The sequence below is a fragment of the Aethalodelphis obliquidens genome, unplaced genomic scaffold (assembly GCF_003676395.1).
Source record: "Aethalodelphis obliquidens isolate GAN/ISIS:26980383/991018 unplaced genomic scaffold, ASM367639v1 scaffold102, whole genome shotgun sequence".
NCBI lineage: Eukaryota > Metazoa > Chordata > Mammalia > Artiodactyla > Delphinidae > Aethalodelphis > Aethalodelphis obliquidens.
Window position 1 is genome coordinate 635,840 of NW_020838046.1, and position 19,454 is coordinate 655,293.

Here is a 19,454-nt window from a genome sequence, read left to right on the forward strand (position 1 = left end):
CGCCTGGAGGGGTGGGATAGGGAGGGTGGGAGGGAGGGAGACGCAAGCGGGAAGAGATATGGGAATATATGTATATATATAACTGATTCATTTTGTTGTGAAGCTGAAACTAACATACCATTGTAAAGCAATTATACTCCAATAAAGATGTTAAAAAAAAAAAAACAAACTGGTTTTTCTGCTTAGGTCTCAGAGCAGGTGACAGTTTGCTCTCCTCAGCTGCCTTAGAGGTAAGAAAAACTTTGAAATTTTGGACCTTATCGATTTCTTCTTACTGAAAACATGAAAAATGAATAGGGAGAAATTCAGCTGAGCAGATTGTGTTTTTCTTCCTCTGTGATGTTATTTTACATACACAGAACCACAGATAAGTAGCGAGAATGAGAGTCTTTTAAGTATAAGAAGATCTGGGGATTATTAGAGAGGGAATTGAATTGTTTTTAATGATTTTTGTTTAAAAAAGGAGGGAATTCTCTATAAATTAACATGGATTTCCCATCTGTGTTCCTTGAAATGTTAGTGTATCCAGATATGTTCCATAGATGACCCATGGAGAAAAAAGGTAAATGATAAAATAAGTTTTGGAAAATGCTTGAAAAGTATTCCACTATTATCCTAATAAACATAATGAGGTCTCTGAGAAGTCTTAAAGACTTGTTTTAATTGATGAACCTATGGTTTCCTAAATTTATTTGACCATGTAACTTTTATCACATTTTAGTATACAACAACAAAAATAAGGAAATTTAGGGATAGAGTTTGAGGATATATTCTTAGGAAATGGAACTTTTGTAAGGCAAATGGAATGTAAGAGCAATAGGAAATGGCTTTATGTTGTAATTAGATACACAGAAAATTAGAAAGAATAATATGAGACGGTGACTTGATAACAATACTTTGGAGAGAAATTTAGCACCATCTGATACGTTAAAGAACTCACACATTGTGATCCAGTAATTTCACATCTAGATACATGCTCTGGAATACTCTTCAAAGTTTGATGTGCGTGTGGATCCCCTGGAAATTTTGTTAAAATACAGATTCTGATTCAGTAGGTCTGGGGTATAGCCTGAGATTCTGTATTTTTAATAAGTTTCCAGGTGAGGCTAATGACACTGGCCCACAGATCTTGCTTTGAGAAATAGGTAAAGACAAGAAAACTAGGTTTTAGTCTCAGATTTTTCACTGACCTCCTCTGTGATGTAGGCCACGTTGCCTACTGTGTGGGAAGACCTTTTTCGTCTCTAAATCTATTTCTCTGGAAGGCCATGAATCCCTATTATGTAGGATGACAACATAGAAAATCTTTATGCTCTGAGAACCACTTGTTTTCCTGGCTCATTAATGTGTCACTGCTTCTCTCTCCCTCCATAGAGCCCCTTCTTTTCCTGTTTCTACATGAGGTTCAAGGACCCTTCCATCAGAGTCACTAGATTCCCCCAGTGACCTATAACTCCACATCTCAAGGGGTAGACCCAAAGATCCATGCTTTAGTCCTCCCTTGCTCTCATGTCAATTCTATCCACCCTTCATTTAAGAAAAGAAACCTTTGTGCTATGCGTTGTGACATGAACTAATACGAAATGGTAAGAGTTGAAAAAAAGACCCCTGGTCACACCCTCAGTGAGTTTACTATCCAAGGCCCCTGCAGTCTTCACGGTGTCTTTTTGTACCTCTTGACAGTACTGTCCTTTTGCTTTTATGTTGTCATTATTTGCATACTAGACTGGCAGTAGAGAGAAGACTGCAGGTTTCTTTAAGTTAAAGTTTGTGTCTTATCTTTCTATTCTCTGCAGTGGGCAGCAGAATACCTTGAACAAAATAAGTATGTGCTACATTGAAATGATTTCATGAAGACATTTAGCTTTGTTAAGGTTTCTTTTTAAGGATATATTTTATAACTAATTTTTAAATTTCACATTGTTAAGTATAGGTATTTCATTTTCTTGCCTTGCTGATGTTTCAGGAACTTGTTCATGTTTGTTCTAATGAATGCCCTTCATCTGGTGACTGAAGGACATCTTTTCTGGCGTAGTGTCCATGACATCACTGACAGGAAAGACCGCTCAATTTGTGGTTTTATTTGTTACCTCTAGTTGGCAGAATAAGTTCTTTGTAGTGAACAGATATGTGGCAGTGTAAAGGGGGAAGTTATGGGCTCTTGGATAGTTTAAAATAATACACATTTGTGTGAAAGTTAAGGATTTATTTTCCTGGTTTTTAAAAATTGATATAGACTTTACTGTTTAACAGTCATAAATTGTGTCAGATCATTGTCAAATTGGAGATCTCTTTTATAGTTTTATTTGTATGTCTGTAAGAATCTGTGGACATTTTTTTCATTGTTAATGGGAAGATGAAGTAATTTAGATAAACATGTAACCAAATAATAATGTTGCTTTTCTATCTTTATGTCAGTTAGCAGTATCAAATGCTGCTTAGTGTTTCTTTGGCTGGTTGAATAGAATTAGTTAAATAGCTCTTCACCTTTTTCCCATCATATTCTCTTTTAAAAAAAAAAGTATATAGCTCTATATTTATTATCTAGCAATGAATAGAACTCATTGCTAGATTCTATATTTTTACTTTGTAAAATATAGAATAAATCACTTTGTGAATAGTAAAAATTCACACTTTATAAAAACAAATAAAGATAAATCACAAACATATTGCAAAATATCTTTAAATATCCATAATTTGGGGCCACTTAGTGTCAATCTGTTATTTTATTCTAAAGCCCATCAAGAAAATGGGCTTTTAATAATATATATTATTAATATATAATAATACATTATAATATCAATATAATAGTCATACTATTGTTTTAACTGTTTAAAGTTTTTAGGTTCTAATTGAATATGGATTTAATTACCTCAGAAAAGGTTGAGCTTGCATTAAGTGTACTGCTATAGCAGGAAACAGAGTCTTAATTGTATCTTTTGGCCTGAGTTTGCATATATCTCTTCTGTATCTTCCATATGATCCATCTACTTTTTCAAAAATTCATAATTATCAAGAAAAATCTGACACTGAAACATATAGGCAGTAGCTTTTAAAAAATAACAGCTTTTTGGGCTTCCCTGGTGGCGCAGTGGTTGAGAGTCCTCCTGCCGATGCAGGGGACACGGGTTCGTTCCCCGGTCTGGGAAGATCCCACATGCCGTGGAGCGGCTGGGCCCATGAGCCATGGCTGCTGAGCCTGCACGTCCGGAGCCTGTGCTCCGCAGCGGGAGAGGCCACAACAGTGAGAGGCCCGTGTACCCCCCAAAAAATAAATAAATAAAAATAACAGCTTTTTAAAAAAATGACTGCTGATGATTCTGTTTAAAAACATTTCTTATAAGCTCTAAATTTGTCCTTTATTTCTCTGGAAATGGAGCGCCCCTCCCTCTGCCAGATACTTAAGACAACTTATCTTCTAGCCTTCCTGTCTAACACGGACATTGCAGGCTCAGCATCCTGAGTAAATTGTTTGGACTCATCACTTAATTTGCCTTTTTTAAATTAATTAATTTATTTATTGGCTGAGTTTGGTCTTTGTTGCTGCGTGGACTTTCTCTAGTTGCAGCGAGTGGGGGCTATTCTTCATCGTGGTGCGTGGACTTCTCATTGTAGTGGCTTCTCTTGCTGTGGAGCACAGGCTCTAGGCTTGCGGGCTTCAGTAGTTGTGGCTCACGGGCTTAGTTGCTCCGCGGCATGTGGGATCTTCCTGGACCAGGGCTCGAACCTGTGGTCCCCTGCATTGGCAGGCAGATTCTTAACCACTGCGCCACCAGGGAAGCCCCTTGATTTGCCTTTTTATCTTGCCTGTGCTTATCCTTTCCTCTCCAGCAACAGAAGAGGAAGAAGCTAAAATAATGTAAAGGATCTGCGTGGGGTTTAGAATACTGGCTTAGAAATCAGGTCCATAGGTTACAGGACAAAAGACATTCTTTACTTGGTTGCTTTTCGTATGATGATGACCTGGATTTACAGTTGCAAGCTCAGAATTAGTCCCACAGGCACAGCTGCTAAGGAAGATGATGCAGCCTGGCTGCATGTGTCAGAGGTCTGGTGAGGCTACTTACCCCTTAATTGATGCCTTACAGTGCTCCTCAATTCAGGTTTTTCAGGGGGTGGGATGTGAGTCATATCGGGGCAGGATAATTCTTTGCTCTGCAGAACTGTCCTTTGTATTTACAGAATGTTTAGCCTCCCAGGCCCATTCCTACTAAATGCCAGAGGCACCCCTCCATGTTTGTAACAGTATAAAATCCCCCAGAGTTTCTAGACAGTCTCTCCCTAGGAGGGCTTTTCTACCTACTGTCAAATTCTAAGTCTGCAGAGCCTTTAGAGGAGGAATGAAAAGAGATCCTTTGTTGGTGAGGGTAATGGCAACAGAAAAACTGATGAAGGGAAAAGTGATAGGCTTTTATATTTACTCACATATAAGCATTTCTGGTGTTCTTTTTTTCTTTCTACAGTTACAAGTTCCATCTGGTGTCATTTCCCTTTCAATATAGATAATTTTTTTTAATCATTTCTTGCAGTGCAGATCTGCTGTGATGAATTCTCTCATCATTCATTTACCTGAAAGTGTCTTTTTTTGCCATCATTTTTCAAGGACTTCAGATACAGAATTCTGGATTTCAGCACTTTAAAAGTGTTGTTTGTTTTCTAGCCTCCTTTTTTTCTGATGAGTTGTTCCCTTTTATAGAATGACTCTTTCTAAAAATAAACCTTTTAGAACAGATTTACATTTACAGAAAAATTGCAAAGATAGTACAAATAATTCACATAGACCTTGCACCCAGTTTCTCTTATAATTAACATCTTACTTTAGTATGGTACATTTGTTATACTTAATGAACCAATATTGGTACATTATTATTAACTAAAGGCCATACTTTATTGAGATTTCTTTAGTTTTTATCTAATGTCCTTTTTTAGTTCCAGGATCCCATCCAGGATATCACATTACATTTGGTCATTATGTCTCCTTAGGCTCCTCTTGGTTATGACAGTTTTTTGAGGACTACTGTTCAGGTATTTTGTAGAATGTCCTTCAGGGGGATTTGTTTGTTTTTCTTATGATTAGACTGAGGATATGGGTTTGGGGAGGAAGACCACAGAGGTAAAGTGTCATTCTCATCATATCATATCATGTACTACCAATATGAGTGATCACTGTTGATGTTGACCTTGACCACCTGGCTGTTTGTCAGGCTTCTCTACTATAAAGTTTCTCTTTTAGGACTTCTTTAGTGGTCCAGTGGTTAAGAATCCGCCTTCCAGTGCAGGGGATGCAGATTCAATCCCTGGTCGGGAAGCTAAGATCCCACATGCCGTGGGGCAACTAAGCCCACACGCCGCAACTACTGAGCCCACACGCCACAACTAGAGAGCCTCTGTGCTGCAACTACAGAGCCCACGGGCTCTGGAGGCCGCATGCCACAACTAGAGAAAAGCCTGCATGCCACAACGAAAAGATCCTGTGTGCTACAACTAAGACCTGATGCAGCCAAAACAAATTATAATAATAAAATAAATAAATAAATAAAGTTTCTCTTTTCTCTCTTCCATGCAACACTCTTCAGGAGGTCATTGTGCACAGCCCACACTTAAGGAGTGGGGAGTTAGACTTCCCCTCCTTAGGGTAAAGTATTACATATTTACTTGGAATTATTTCATCTGGATGATTCATCTCTTCTCTATAATTTATTCAGTCATTTATATGTATCAGTATGGACTCATGGATATTTATTTTATACTTTGTATTGTAATACAGTGTTACTTATTTTTTTGATCAAATTATTTCAGCTTTGGCCATTGAGAGTTCTTTCAGTTGACTCCTGTGTCCTTTGACATGTTGCCATTACCATGGGTGTCAGTTTTTTGTTTGTTTTGCTTTTTTGAGGACTTCCTTCTTTTCTGGTTCTGTAAGATGCTCCAGGATCATCTTGTGTATATTTCCTGTCCCAGTCCTAGAATCAGCCATTTCTCTGAGGAACCCTAGTTTCCATTTATTGGAGAATGATATTAGAAACCAGGCTCTGGGTATTAAGTGTACTTGTTACTACTAAGGTTCTGTTGCTTCTGGGCCTTCCCAGTTGACAGAGCAAGGAAATATATGTGTGTATACTAATACCTGTATATGCACATATGTATAAATATTTCTACATATAACCATTTGCATCTATATTAAGCTAAGAATAAGTTCATACTTAGGTCTCCAACTCTAATCCATTACATTCTAATCCATTACATTACATAGATCATTCTAATTTTCTCTCTTTGCTTACCTGTAAACTCCCACTCCAAAAGCGAGAAACCTGGCTGACACCAACCACCATCCATTTTCTTAATTGTTCAGTTCACAGAGCTCTCAGACTTAGAAGTTCTTAAACATAAGTAACATATTGTAAGGCCTTTGGAGTGCTGGTGCTTGGTGTGAAAGCTAATGTAAATTACTTTCTTCTCAACTTAAATCTTCCCTGGCTGGAATGCCTAACTGTGTACTTAACTTTTCTTTCTCCACTCATTAAAAATTTTTTATCAAGAACTTGTACCTAATCAAACTTATAAGCTTTTATACAGCAAAGGAAACCATAAACAAAATGAAAAGACAACCTATAGACTTGGAGAAAATATTTGCAAGTGGTTCAACTGACAAGGGCTTAATTTCCAAAATATACAAACAGCTCATATAGCTCAATATCAAAAAACAAACAACCCAATCGAAAAATGGGCAGAAGACCTAAAGAGACATTTCTCCAGAAAAGACATACAGATGGCCACTAGGCACATGAGAAAATGCTCATCATCCCTAATTATTAGAGAAATGCAAATCAAAACTACAATGAGGTACCACTTCACACTGGTCAGATGGCCATCATTAAAAAGTTTACAAATAATAAATGCTGGAGAGGGTGTGGAGAAAAGGGAACCTCTTACACTGTTGGTGGGAATGTAAATTGGTGCAGCCACTATGGAAAACAGTATGGAGGTTCCTCAAAAAACTAAAAATAGAGTTGCCATATGATCCAGCAAACCCCACTCCTGAGCATATATAAAGACAAAACTATAATTCAAAAAGATACATGCACCCCTATGTTCATAGCAGCACTATTCACAATAGCCAAGACATGGAAACAACCTAAATTTCCATCAATAGATGAATGGATAAAGAAGATGTGGTATATATATATACAATGGAATATTACTTGGCCATAAAAAAGAATGAAATAATGCCATTTGTAGCAACACTGATGGATCTAGAGATTAATATACTAAGGGAAGTAAGTCAGAAAGAGAAAGACAAATACCATATGATATCACTTACATGTGTAATCTAAAATGTGCCACAAATGAACATATCTATGAAACAGAGACAGAGAACAGACTTGTGGTTGCCAAGGGGGAGGGGGTATGGAGGAGGGAAGGATTGGGAGTTTGGGATTAGTAGATGCAAACTGTTATATACAGGATGGATAAACAACAAGGTCCTACTACTGTATAGCACTGGGAACTATATTCAGTATCCTGTGATAAACCATAATGGAAAAGAATATGAAAAAGAATATGTGTACATATAGCTGAATCACTTTGCTATACAGCAGAAATTAACACAACATTTTAAATCAACTATACTTCAATAAAATTTTTTTAAATTGAAAAAACCTTATAAGAAAACATAAATATAAGTATCTTAACTTGAAAATGACACAAAACTAGGTGGATCTTGGAACATATAACAACAAAAAGGAAGTATTTATTAGGTCAGCCTGCAAATGGGTTTAAAAGAAGTTAGTAACAAGGTTTTGTGGAGACGTGGCTTAAGTTAACAGTTCAAGTGGAGGACAGCTGGGAACCTTCAATCATGTAAGCTCAGCATATGCTAACATGTGCCATGGCTGCTAAAAAACATATTGAAGGCTTGGCCTGTATCCTTGTGAACATAATATTCAGATGAAGGAAGACATTAGTCTCATACTGCTCTTGATATTGGAAGTATTCATTCTTTGTTGAAAGAATTGAAAAAGACATTGAAAAATGATGTCCAAAAAAAGAACAGGATGGAAAAAGTCTATAAACGTGTTTTATCAAACACAGTTTGGAATTTGAGCATCAAAATGAATAATGATAGTATTTTAGACCATTAAGTAAAAAAAAAAAAAATAGTAACTATGACTTCATACTGATCTAAAAAGTAAAATAAATTGAAAGTTTGATGAGGAATGGAATACTTACCTGGTCTCGAAATACCTCCCTACAGAATATTTAATAATTACTAGGGGAAAAAGAGTAACTTCACAGTGGAAATGCCTGGAGGACATCTCTTTTACAAAATGATCAAAGTGAATGTCACCAGTAATGGGATATATCAAAACTGCACCACCTGGGAGTATTCACTGAAAAGAGCACAGCATCACTTCTGTGATGTTACTGCCAGAGGTATATGACCTGAGTCTAGCCACAAGGAAACACCAGATAAATCCAGAATGAGGAACATTATACAAAATAACTGGGCTGTAGACTTCGAAAGTGTCAAGGTCGTGAACATCAAGCAAAGTCTGAGAGACTATTCCAGACTGATGGAGACTAATGAGACATGACAGTTAAATGCAATACATGGCTCTCATCTGGGCCGCTATAAAGGACATTATTGGGAAATTGAGTAAATTGAATGGACTCTTAGATTAGTAATGTATCAGTGTTAATTTCTTGATTTTGATGGTTGTACTGTTTATAAATGGTTTTTTGTTTGTAGAATACACACTAAATATTTGGGGGTAATGTGGCGGCATGCTGGTAACTTACTCCTGAATGGTTTGGGGGAAAGGTTTTTGTATGATATTTCTAACTTGTAAATGTTAGATTCTTTAAAAAATCTTTTAAAAAAGAATAATTTGGGACTTTGTGAATAATTAGTATGGAGAAAAGATTGAGGTAGAGCCTCAGGGAAGATGATGTCTTTGACTATCAGAAGGACTGTTGTGTAGAAGAGGAATTTTCATTGATTCTAGAAGGTGTTTCTTATATTTGATGGCATCTTACAGTTTATTGACAGGATACAGTGATGATGCACCTTACAGTTGATGGTATTTTACACCATCAGTAAATGAAATACAGTTTATTCAGTGGTGCTTCCAAGAGCCATGAATGGGCACTTAGGAATCAAGATTTTAGTTATAAAAAAGACCTTTCTAATACTGAAAACTACCCATGGATAGAACCAGTTACCTACAAAGAGTCAGTGATTTATAGGGTGTTACTGTATTATGTTGAAGATGACCCCTAAGAGCTCTTCTATCTAAAAGATTTGATGACTCTCTTAGTGTCTGGTGATGTCTTCCTAATTACTTTCCTACCTTTCTGCCTCTCTACATTGAAGGAAGAAAGTGGCTTTCTTTTCCATGCTGGTCTTTGCTCCCGAGATCTTTTCTTTTTTATGATGTAGAGATTACCTGATGAACGCATATAGGCAGGAGATAGTATAAGAAAAGAAACTGACATTTGAGTGCTGGGCATTGAGCCTTTGCTCCACTTGTGTGAGGTTGAAGAACTTCCTACTCAAGGAATAAAAGAACAAGGATTCAGTAGACCCTTGTTCTTTTTGAGGACAAACTACAGTTGAGGATCATCAGGAATTATCAAGCAACTCTGGAATCGCTCAGTGGCTCACACATGGAGCTCCTGTATGTCAGCCTCGGGGCAGGAGGTTTAGGTTCAAACTTCAGCACAATTTCAAGTTAGTCAGTGTTGTGAACCTTGTGGGCATCAGCTGTATACCCATGGTGCTGGCATTTTCTTGAATCAGTACAGCTGCTGTCAAACCAGTGCACTTCCACAATGACAAAACTTCACCTTTCATTCTCTTGCTCCATACCCTGTGTCCCTCCTTTATCACAGTCATTCACTTCCCTGCCTGTCACTTCTCAGAGGCCTTGACTCCTGACAGACTTACCCACACATGGTCCTGCAATCATCCTGGCCAACTTCAGACCTTGTGGAGAGTGAACACCCAAACCTAAAATTCTTTCCTCAGATCCTTTGACCATTCCACCTCACCAAGAACCTAGGCCTCATTATTTCCTGGAATTTTTATATTCTGGAGTCTCAACTCCAGTGTCCTATTCTCCGACTGTTGCTTCTTTTTCTCTCCCTCTCCTGTCATTTGGGTTTGTTGAAGCTTCCTGTTCCTTGGGCTCTCTCTCTGTTTTCTCCCACTTATCCTCCTCCACACTTCACACTTACATTCTACTTAGATCACAAGCCACTATTTCAGTCACTTTGACAGCTTCATTTGGTTAAGAAGTGTCTACCATCACATGACTATCAGTTACCTTTAGGTCCATTTGCCTCCCAAAATGCCCTGAGTGTCAAGGAGTTTGAATTTTATTTAGTTGATGGAAGGGACACATGAAAATCTTTGAACAGAGGAATGACATGACAGATATGTTTTAGAAAAACCACTGACAAATCTCAGTAGGAGATATATAATTGATACAACCTGTCATCCACATTGATCAGAATTACTGCTGTATTCATTTCATAATAGAATGTAACATCTTTTTTTCTCCCTTGAATTCTTTAAGGGGTCAGTGAAGACACAAGTGAATATACTACGTTTGAATAAGTGAAAGTATTGTAGATTAACATCTGAGAAGGACTTAAGTCAGTGGAAGTGAGAGTTAAGAGAAGCCCTTGGATCATAAGTGAGCAGATTCATTGAGGCACAAGCACACAGGGCTCAGCCAGTCTGTGCAATGTGACTGGTAGGTTAGTACAGAAAATCCCTGACCTACACCTACCTTTTCCTTCAGCAGCAGCCATTCTAGACCTTTAAAGAAATTTTAATCTCTTTCACTTACAATATATGGTGTTCTACTTTACATATAAAGAGGTCATTGAATTCTGTAGGAATAACTGATGCCACTATCAGAAGTTATAAAAGTATCATTGCAGACACTTAATGTGGGAATGCAGCATTCCCCTGAGCTATTTTTAATGGGAAATTTCCTAAAATTATTTAAGAGCTTTAAAATTCCTTAAAACATTGGCAGCTGATTTGAACTTAACAAACAAGTTCATCTATTAAGGCATAAAACCTCTGCTAAATGGGATTTTGCAGGTAAGCTTATAGTACAGAAGTGAAAGAGCTTATAGTAAAAGCACTTTCTCCACTTGTGGCCTAGTGCCTCAAACAGTTCATTTGCTCTTTTCCTGTATCTGCCTTTCTAGAGTTAAAGTATCAGCTGCCCGACTGAATTGGGCTTGCCCTGAGAGTCATTCTCAGGAGCGGGGTGACGAAGACAGTTGAGGGGAGAGGATGGTGATTTCTGATACTTCCCAACTGCGGGGACTCCCTGAGGTGAAGCTCAAATCCTCTTGGAAGCCAGGAGGATTGTGTTGGTCAGCAGATACCTGAGTGTTTCCCAAGGTGGTGGGAGAAATTAGAATAGGAGTTCCAAAATATTGTGGTGGGGGCTTTGTGGTTTCCTCCAAAGAATTCCTTCCTCTGCTTTCCATGAGTAATAATAATACAAGTAGAATAAGCTCAGTAAGCTGTAGCATTTATTGAGCATCGGCCATGAAGCCTGCAGGTAATATCATTTTTTGAAAGAAGAAACTGAAGTTCAGAGAGGTTAAGTATCATGCTGGAATTTGAACTTAGACATCCTGACTTCAGAGCCCAAAGCAGGTTAATTCTGAGGTTCATTTTTTGGCCCCTGAAAATGGATTTTGTAGTCAGGATTATAGCAGCATTACCATATTTTTCCACTTACCTTTTTTCCCATTAAAAAATAGAAGTGCTAAGTGTTGCGGGGAGGGGGACTCTTTTTTACAGAAAAAATGCCAACCCAGAAGTTCTGTTTATTTAGTAGGAGAAAAAGATAAGTAGAAAAATACTGAGTACAGAACCACTTTACAAAATGTAGAAGAAATCATAGTGTTAGAAAAATCACCATTTTGCAAACACTATTATAGTAACTGATTCAGGTGGGCATTAGTGGGTGCTCAGAGCGTTGAATGAAAGATTATTATTAGCCAAGTGATAAAATTCACCTTCATCAATAAAGGTAAAACCCGACATATGCTTCCTGATGTAGCATACTAGAAGGACATAACGTCACCTGTGTAGCATTCCTACCAAAAATGTTTACTTTGGAGATCTAATCATGAGGAAACAATCAGACAGATCCAGGTTGAGGGACATTTTTAAAACATATTGCCTGGACTCATCAAAAAAGTTAATGTCGTGAATGACCAAAAGGGACTGAGGAACCTGTTTTAGATCAGAAGAGACTAACAAGAAGAGACAACTATGCACAGTACCCACATCCTGATTAGGTACTGGGTACTCAACTAACCTAAACAGTTCTCAGAGTCATTATTAGAATCAAGTATTTTGAATGTGGACAGTATGTTGCAGAACAACGTCATATCAGAGTTCAGTTTCTTGAGTATGATAAATGAACTGTGTCCTTGTTCTTAGGAGATAATACTGAAGTATTTAAGAAGGAAATGTCATGACGTTTGCAACTTATTCTCAATTGGTTCAGCAAAAATAAATACACACAGAAAAGGTGAAGTGTTACCAGTTGACAGATCTAATATAAAGTGCATGAGTGTTCATATAGTATTGAAATTATACTGTAGGCTTGAAAATTCTCAAAAGAAGAATAGAATTGTTTATTAAAGTAGCCATACTCAAGCAGAGGAAACAGATTCACATTAAAGAATAACAATGGAGAAAGTTTTCAATAAAATAGGTGAAATCAGGTATCGCAACTAGGTTTTTACTTAATCGGCATCTCTGGCAAATTAATCCTGGCTGCTGGGCATGTTGAAATGCATGGGATTCTGAGGCCATATTCATGATTTATTAGTATTGTTTGTCAAGGGCTTCAGATGTGAGAGTGGTGATGAATGTTCCAAATATTTGTCATCTTTCCTTGAATGTTCACATCATTACAGTCTAACTAGTTCTTAACTCTTTATCAGTCACTACTTGATCTAACCCTAATTTTATCCTGAGCTTACATATTCTCTGGCATTAATATCCTCACCCCACCCCACCCCACCCCAGAAGCTGGGCCAAGGCTTCACAGTCTTTAAAAGTGAAGTGTCTGAGCCAATCCTTAAATTAAGTTCTTTGAGCCCAGATCACCTTTTATGGGTGGGGAATGAGGAAGTCTGTGAACCTCTTCTGAAATTAGAAGGGGGTGCCCTACCATCAGATTCCCTAAGGGATTTACGACCTAAAATGGTTGAGACTAATGCCTTTGCTGGTATTCTGATGATCTGCTGTAATTATTTTTCACTTTGTTTGACCAGCAGTGTTTTAGTCTCCTTTCCTGTCACTCTTCCCAGTCTCCTCCACTGTAGTAGCATCATGAGACTACCTGTGTTTGGCTCCTCTCTCTAGTCCCTTTAAAATTGTCCTTTGCTCTTTGAGAGCAGATGCAGTTTTCATGTAATCAAGAGCAGGTGTAAAGGAAAAAGCACTCTTGTGTGTCTCTTTTACTACTCACATGGAAAACTTCACTTCCGACGCTTCTGGTCACCAAATGTTTGTGGGGTTTTCCCCATACCAAGCAATTTTCAGCAACACTAGCTGGGTGTCCTGTAATTCAATTTGATTCTGACACTGTCTGCCTGGGGTTAGCATCAGATCCCACAAGTTAAGGGCTCAGTCCCACAAGACATCCCACCCCCCACACCACCGCTTCAGAAGCCAGTTGCAAGTCCCACGTTGTCACCAGTACTTCTGACCCACTAGCAGTAAGTTGAGGTTCCCACAACCCCGTCCTCCAGTCCAAAAATTTGTTAGAATGGCTCACAGAACTCAGGGGAAAACTTATATTTACTGATTCATTATAAAGGATATAATAAAGAATACAGGTGAAAACGTACATAGGGCAAGGTGTGTGAGAAGGGGCTCTCTGGCATGCCATCCTCTCACCACCTCCATGTGTTCACCAATGTGGACGCCCTCTGACCTCCATACTTTGGCATTTTTATGCAGGCTTCACATCTGTAGTCCCTCTCCCTCCCCAGAGGATTGAGGAGTGGGGCTGAAAGGTCCAAGCTTCTCCTCATGGCTTGGTCTCTCTGGTGACCTGCCCGCATCCTGCAGCTATCCAGGAGCCCGCCAAGATTCACCCCATTAGAACAAAAGACACTCCCATCACCCAGGGAATTCCAAGGCTTTTAGGAGCTCTGTGTCAGGAACCAAGGTCAGAGACCTAATATTAGAACAAAAGATACTCCTAGTGCTGTCACTTAGGAAGTTGCAAGGGTTTTAGGAGCTTTGTCCCAGGAACCAGGGACAGAGACCAATATGTATCTTTTCTACTATTTCACAGCAGATAATTTTCCACTCTCTTTGCAAAGTGAACATTAAGGAGCCTTGATGATAGGATATGCTCAATAAATACTGTTGAAGGGATGGTTGAAATAATTAAATGCTTCTTCTCCCAAACAGCTTTCCAATTGAAATTAGGTGGTGCTCATTTAGTGTTGTTTGAATGAATGACATTACATGGATTGGTTCCCTTGGCTACCTGTGTAGCTTTCCCACCTCCTTTTCCAGCTTGAGTCTTCAAGAGGGAGCCTCAGAACTGATTTCTAAAACCATTTGTACCTGGTGTGATTATAAAGCAATGAGACTGATTGTCATGTGTTGTTTGTGGGATCCGTCTCAGTTACTTTATAGCCATACCTGGTATCTTATACTGCAGATCATTGCCTGTTGAACAACATTTTAAAAGCACTTAAGGTTTCTAAATGGAAATTTTAAATGGTTTAGCATCGTTTTATGATTTTTTTCTGACTTATCAGAACTCTTACTTCAGAAAGATAATTAGAGTTAACTTTGTTGCTTGCTTTAATTTTGCAGTTTTCTTTCTGTTTTTGGATTTTTAATCAGTATTCTGATAAACTGCTGATAAATTCTGATGAAATGACTGGCACAATTTTGAATAAGGTTATACAAAGGTGTATGTTCCATTGGGTTAAACTTTTCTTAAAACTTTTTATTATTAAATTTCTTTTCAGTTGTATATGGTCTTTTGACTGCACATTGTACAAGGATAGTCCTTTTAGTTAAATATGATAAATGAAACATATAAACTAAATATTTAGTAGTAGTAGTCATTGAAGCCTTCGAAAGGGCAAGTTTGGGGGGTTTTGATTTTGTTTTGGTGGTTTACATTTATATGCACAAACTTTATTCACATTTAAGTAAATGGTTATAATTTTCTCTTTCCCAAAATAAAATGTCTGTTCTCCTTCCTTTGACCCCCACAGTCTCGGGGCTCTTTGAAGAAGGCCTATTGTAAAAGTTGCATGTTGCCACAGGCAGCTTCACTTATGAAAGGATGATCACTGACAGCTGGATTGGTGATAGAAAGGCTTCTCTTTTTGCTTAAAAGAAAGTGGTAAATTATTCCCTTTCTGGAGAAGGAAAGGGATAGAAATTTCATGCTGTGCATAGGAGAGAGAGTCACTTGCCTTTACTGTATTACTGCTTATGTAATTGAAAGAACTGGACGACTAGGAGAGCAACTTACAAACATCCTTATAAGTAACTTAGATAGTGGCTGTAGCGGAACCTCTGGACAGCTGTTAGAAGCAGCAAATATTTTGATGCCAGACTAGTCCAGAGTTTTAAAGTTTGGGCATTTCTCAGGAAGGGTTTGATTTCCACAAGATTTCTGGGGTAAATGAAAAAGGAACCTTCCTCCAGTCTGACCTACACATAGGATCAAAGTTAGTTTCAACTGTTATTGATCAAAGATACCACCATTTGGCATTTTGCTGTTGGAACTCGATTTGTGTCCTAAGTCAGTGAAATTATAAAACTGTATATCCTGTACTTCTGCTTCTTTCTATTCCTTGTGCTAGTTCTACACACAATAGGTGCTCCATAAACATTTGTAAGAAAAATTAATGTAAAAAGTACCAATTTTTATACTATAAATGCTTTTCCACCTTTTTATAAGGAGTTGGGACTCTCGAAAGAACATTTTAAGATGGAAAAAGTTTTACAGTGAAAACCTGCCATGATTTTATCACATTTCTATTGGTGTATAATACAATGCTGTGTACCATCTTTTGTTACATTTGGCTGATTTAATAATCTGTTTTTTAAATATAGTTGTGAGATAAGTTAATATGGTTCTTAACACTGCAATCATTTTATGCTTTAAGTGCGTTTAAGTCTTAAGTAGTACACAACAAGTTTCTGTTCCCACTTGGTGCCAGCATACCCAACTGCAACTTCATTTCATTTGAAAAGTTGAATCTGAAAACCCTTGCCATTAGCAAAAATTACAGTAGTTTTGCTAAGTAGCATTTTTATATATTTGATGTTCTATAAATTTTAAATGTCACTTGAGTATATATATTTATTTTACATTACAGGCACTGGAGATATTATTGCTGTCATGATTACAGAATTGAGGGGTAAGGATATTTTGAGTTACCTGGAGAAAAACATCTCTGTACAAATGACAATAGCAGTTGGAACTCGAATGCCGCCAAAGAACTTCAGCCGTGGCTCTCTAGTCTTCGTGTCAATATCCTTTATTGTTTTGATGATTATTTCTTCAGCATGGCTTATATTCTACTTCATTCAGAAGATCAGGTACACAAATGCCCGGGACAGGAACCAGGTGAGCTACCAGTACTCTATATTGATTGATGCTTACTGGCCATAATTCATAGACATCTGTTGTAATCATACATAATATGAATATTTTTTCATTAAAAAAAGTGGTAACCCTCAATCATTTTAATATGTTGAAAACATATCTATACAAGTATTTTAAGGATATTTGAAATACCTAAATGGAGAAATTATTAAATTTACAGTGATCACTTGGAATATTCCAGGTAAATGGTTAGCTTAATATCATAGTGTGATCTAGCTAATTCTGGTAATTTGAAGAAATATTACAAAGTTGCATTTTTAAGCTGGTAACATCTGTTGTCAGTGGCAGGGGAGTTGGAAGGGTGGGGGAGGGAGACTTTTCACTATATATATTTTTGTTCCATGTGAAATTTTTTTCCTATGTGAATTTTGAACTATGTATTATCTATTCAGAAAAAATAAATTAAAAATAAATTATCTGTCCTATTTAAGCTTAGCCATGGGGCAGTGATGAGGTGGGGAAGGACCAATAGAAGAGATATATCTAGATAGTCATCCTAGAAATTCCACTGACCAGCGCAGTGGATTTCAGATGAATGAACAAAAACAGAAAAGACAATATACTGCCCTGTAGTAAAGGGCTTGCAGATGGTTTTCTGTGAGTTTATTACTTAGTTTGTTTGATGTGCTATATATAGAATATCTACCCTGGAGCCAGGTTTGAGGTATTAGGTCCCATTACCAGTCCTATGCTTTTCTAGGACACTAAGAAGTAAATTGCTTGGAGAGTGGTTTGAAGACAATTTTTATATAACACCATCCTCTCCTCAGAGTACCTCTAAGTCCCCATGGAGGGGTGTGAAATTTTCATCCTTCCTCATTCTAGTGAAAAGAGCACAGACTTTGGTGTGGAGTTCAAATCCTAACCTTACCACCAGTTTGCCCTTGTCCCTCTTGCACAGTTTTTTAAGCTTCTCAACTTGTTTCTGCATCTGAAAATATGTATAAAATATCTGAAAACTATAATTTATTGAACATTTGTGTGCCAGGCTCTGTGCAGCATCCTGTACATCTTTAAAATTTTTATCATGATAATTTTTATTATTTATAATTTCAGGCTTACAGAAAGTTGCAAGAGTAATATAAAGTATTTCCTTGCCCAAATTCTCCAACTGTTAACATTTTACCATATTTCCTTTTTAACCATTTGAGAGTAAGTTTGAGATAAGATGCCCCTTTACCCTTAAATACTTCATTGTGTACTTTCTAAAAGCAAGAACATTCTCTTATATAACCACAGTGTATGATTATCAAAATAGTGAAATTAACATTAATATCATTATCTGATCTATAGACCTTTTCTAAGTTTTGTGAAATTATCTTAATAATGTCCTTTATAGCAAAGAAAACCCTGGATTGATCCAGTCAAATTGTATGTTGTGTTCAGTTGTCACGTCTCTTTTAATCTGTTTCATGACATTGACATTATTGAAGAGTACAGGCCAGTTGTTTTGGATTTGAGCTTGTCTGATGTCTGATGTTCCTTCATGATTAGATCCAGGTTATATGCATTTTTGTCAGGAATACCAGTCCTTTACATTTGTTAGTTTTTTATTTTGAGATAGGTGTCATTTCACATACGTTTATGAGAAATAATACAGAGAGATCCCAAATACCCTTCACCCATTTTCTCCCAGTGGTAAAATCTTGCATAACTACAGTAAATATCACAACCAGGATATCAACACTGATAAAATCCACTGATCTTATTCAGATTTCTCCAGTTAAACTTGTGCTGGTGTGTGTATAGTTCTGTGCAGTTTCAGGTGACCAAGTCAAGATACAGACCCATTATCACAGGGATCTCTTGAGCAAATTCTTTTATAGCCACAGCCACCTCTCTCCTACACCCCTACATAACCCCTGACTACACTAGTCTGTTCCCCACTCTGTAATTTTGTCACTTCAAGAATGCTATATAAATGGAATCACATAGTATTTAACTTCTAGAGTTTGGATTTCTTCATCTAACCTAATTCCCTTGAGATCCTTCCAAATTGTTATATGTCAATAGTTTATTCCTTTTTATTGCTGAGTAGTATTCTATGGCTTGGATGTACTATAACTTGGTTAACAAAATTGTTTCCAGTTTTGGCTATTATAAATAAAGTGACTATGAACATTCATATACAGGTTTTTGTGTGAACATGAGTTTTCATTTCCTTGGCATAAATATTCAAGAGTGCAATTTTTTGAGTTATTATGATAAGCACATATTTAATTTTGTAAGAAACTGCCATACTCTTTTCCCAAGCAGCTGTACTATTTTACATTCCCAGTAGAAATGTATCCCTGATACAGTTCATCTGCATCCTTGACAGCATTTGGTGTTGTCACTATTTTTCATTTTAGCCATTCTGATAGGTGTATAGTAATATCTCTTTTGTGATTTTAATTTGCATTTCTCCAATGACTACTGATGTTGAACATCTTTCATGTGCTAAATGCCACCTGTATATCCTCTTCAGTGAAATGTTTATTCGTGTCTTTTACCCATTTTCTACTGGGTTGTTTGTTTTTTACTGTTGAGTTTTGAGAGTTCTTCATACATTCAAAATACAGGCCTTTTGTCAGAACTGTGGTTTGCAAATACTTTCTCCCAGTTTCTCCCAGGGTCTTTTGAAGAGCAAAATTTTTAATTTTGATGAAGCTTAATTTATCAGTTTTTCCTTTTATAAATTGTGCTTTTGCTGGCAAGTCTAAAAAAAAACTCTTTGACTACCCCTAGATACCAAAGATTTTCTAATTTTTTTCA

At 37.2% G+C, this 19,454-nt stretch overlaps 1 protein-coding gene across 1 annotated transcript in view; it reads left to right on the top strand.

Annotated features, from left to right (window-relative positions):
* Positions 1-19,454, top strand: part of RNF130 (ring finger protein 130) — a 114,554-nt gene that overhangs the window by 38,583 nt on the left and 56,517 nt on the right. Inside the window, exon 3 of the mRNA XM_027096493.1 lies at positions 16,411-16,661. Coding sequence (XP_026952294.1) covers positions 16,411-16,661 — 251 coding nt within the window. The remainder of the gene's footprint in view (positions 1-16,410; positions 16,662-19,454) is intronic.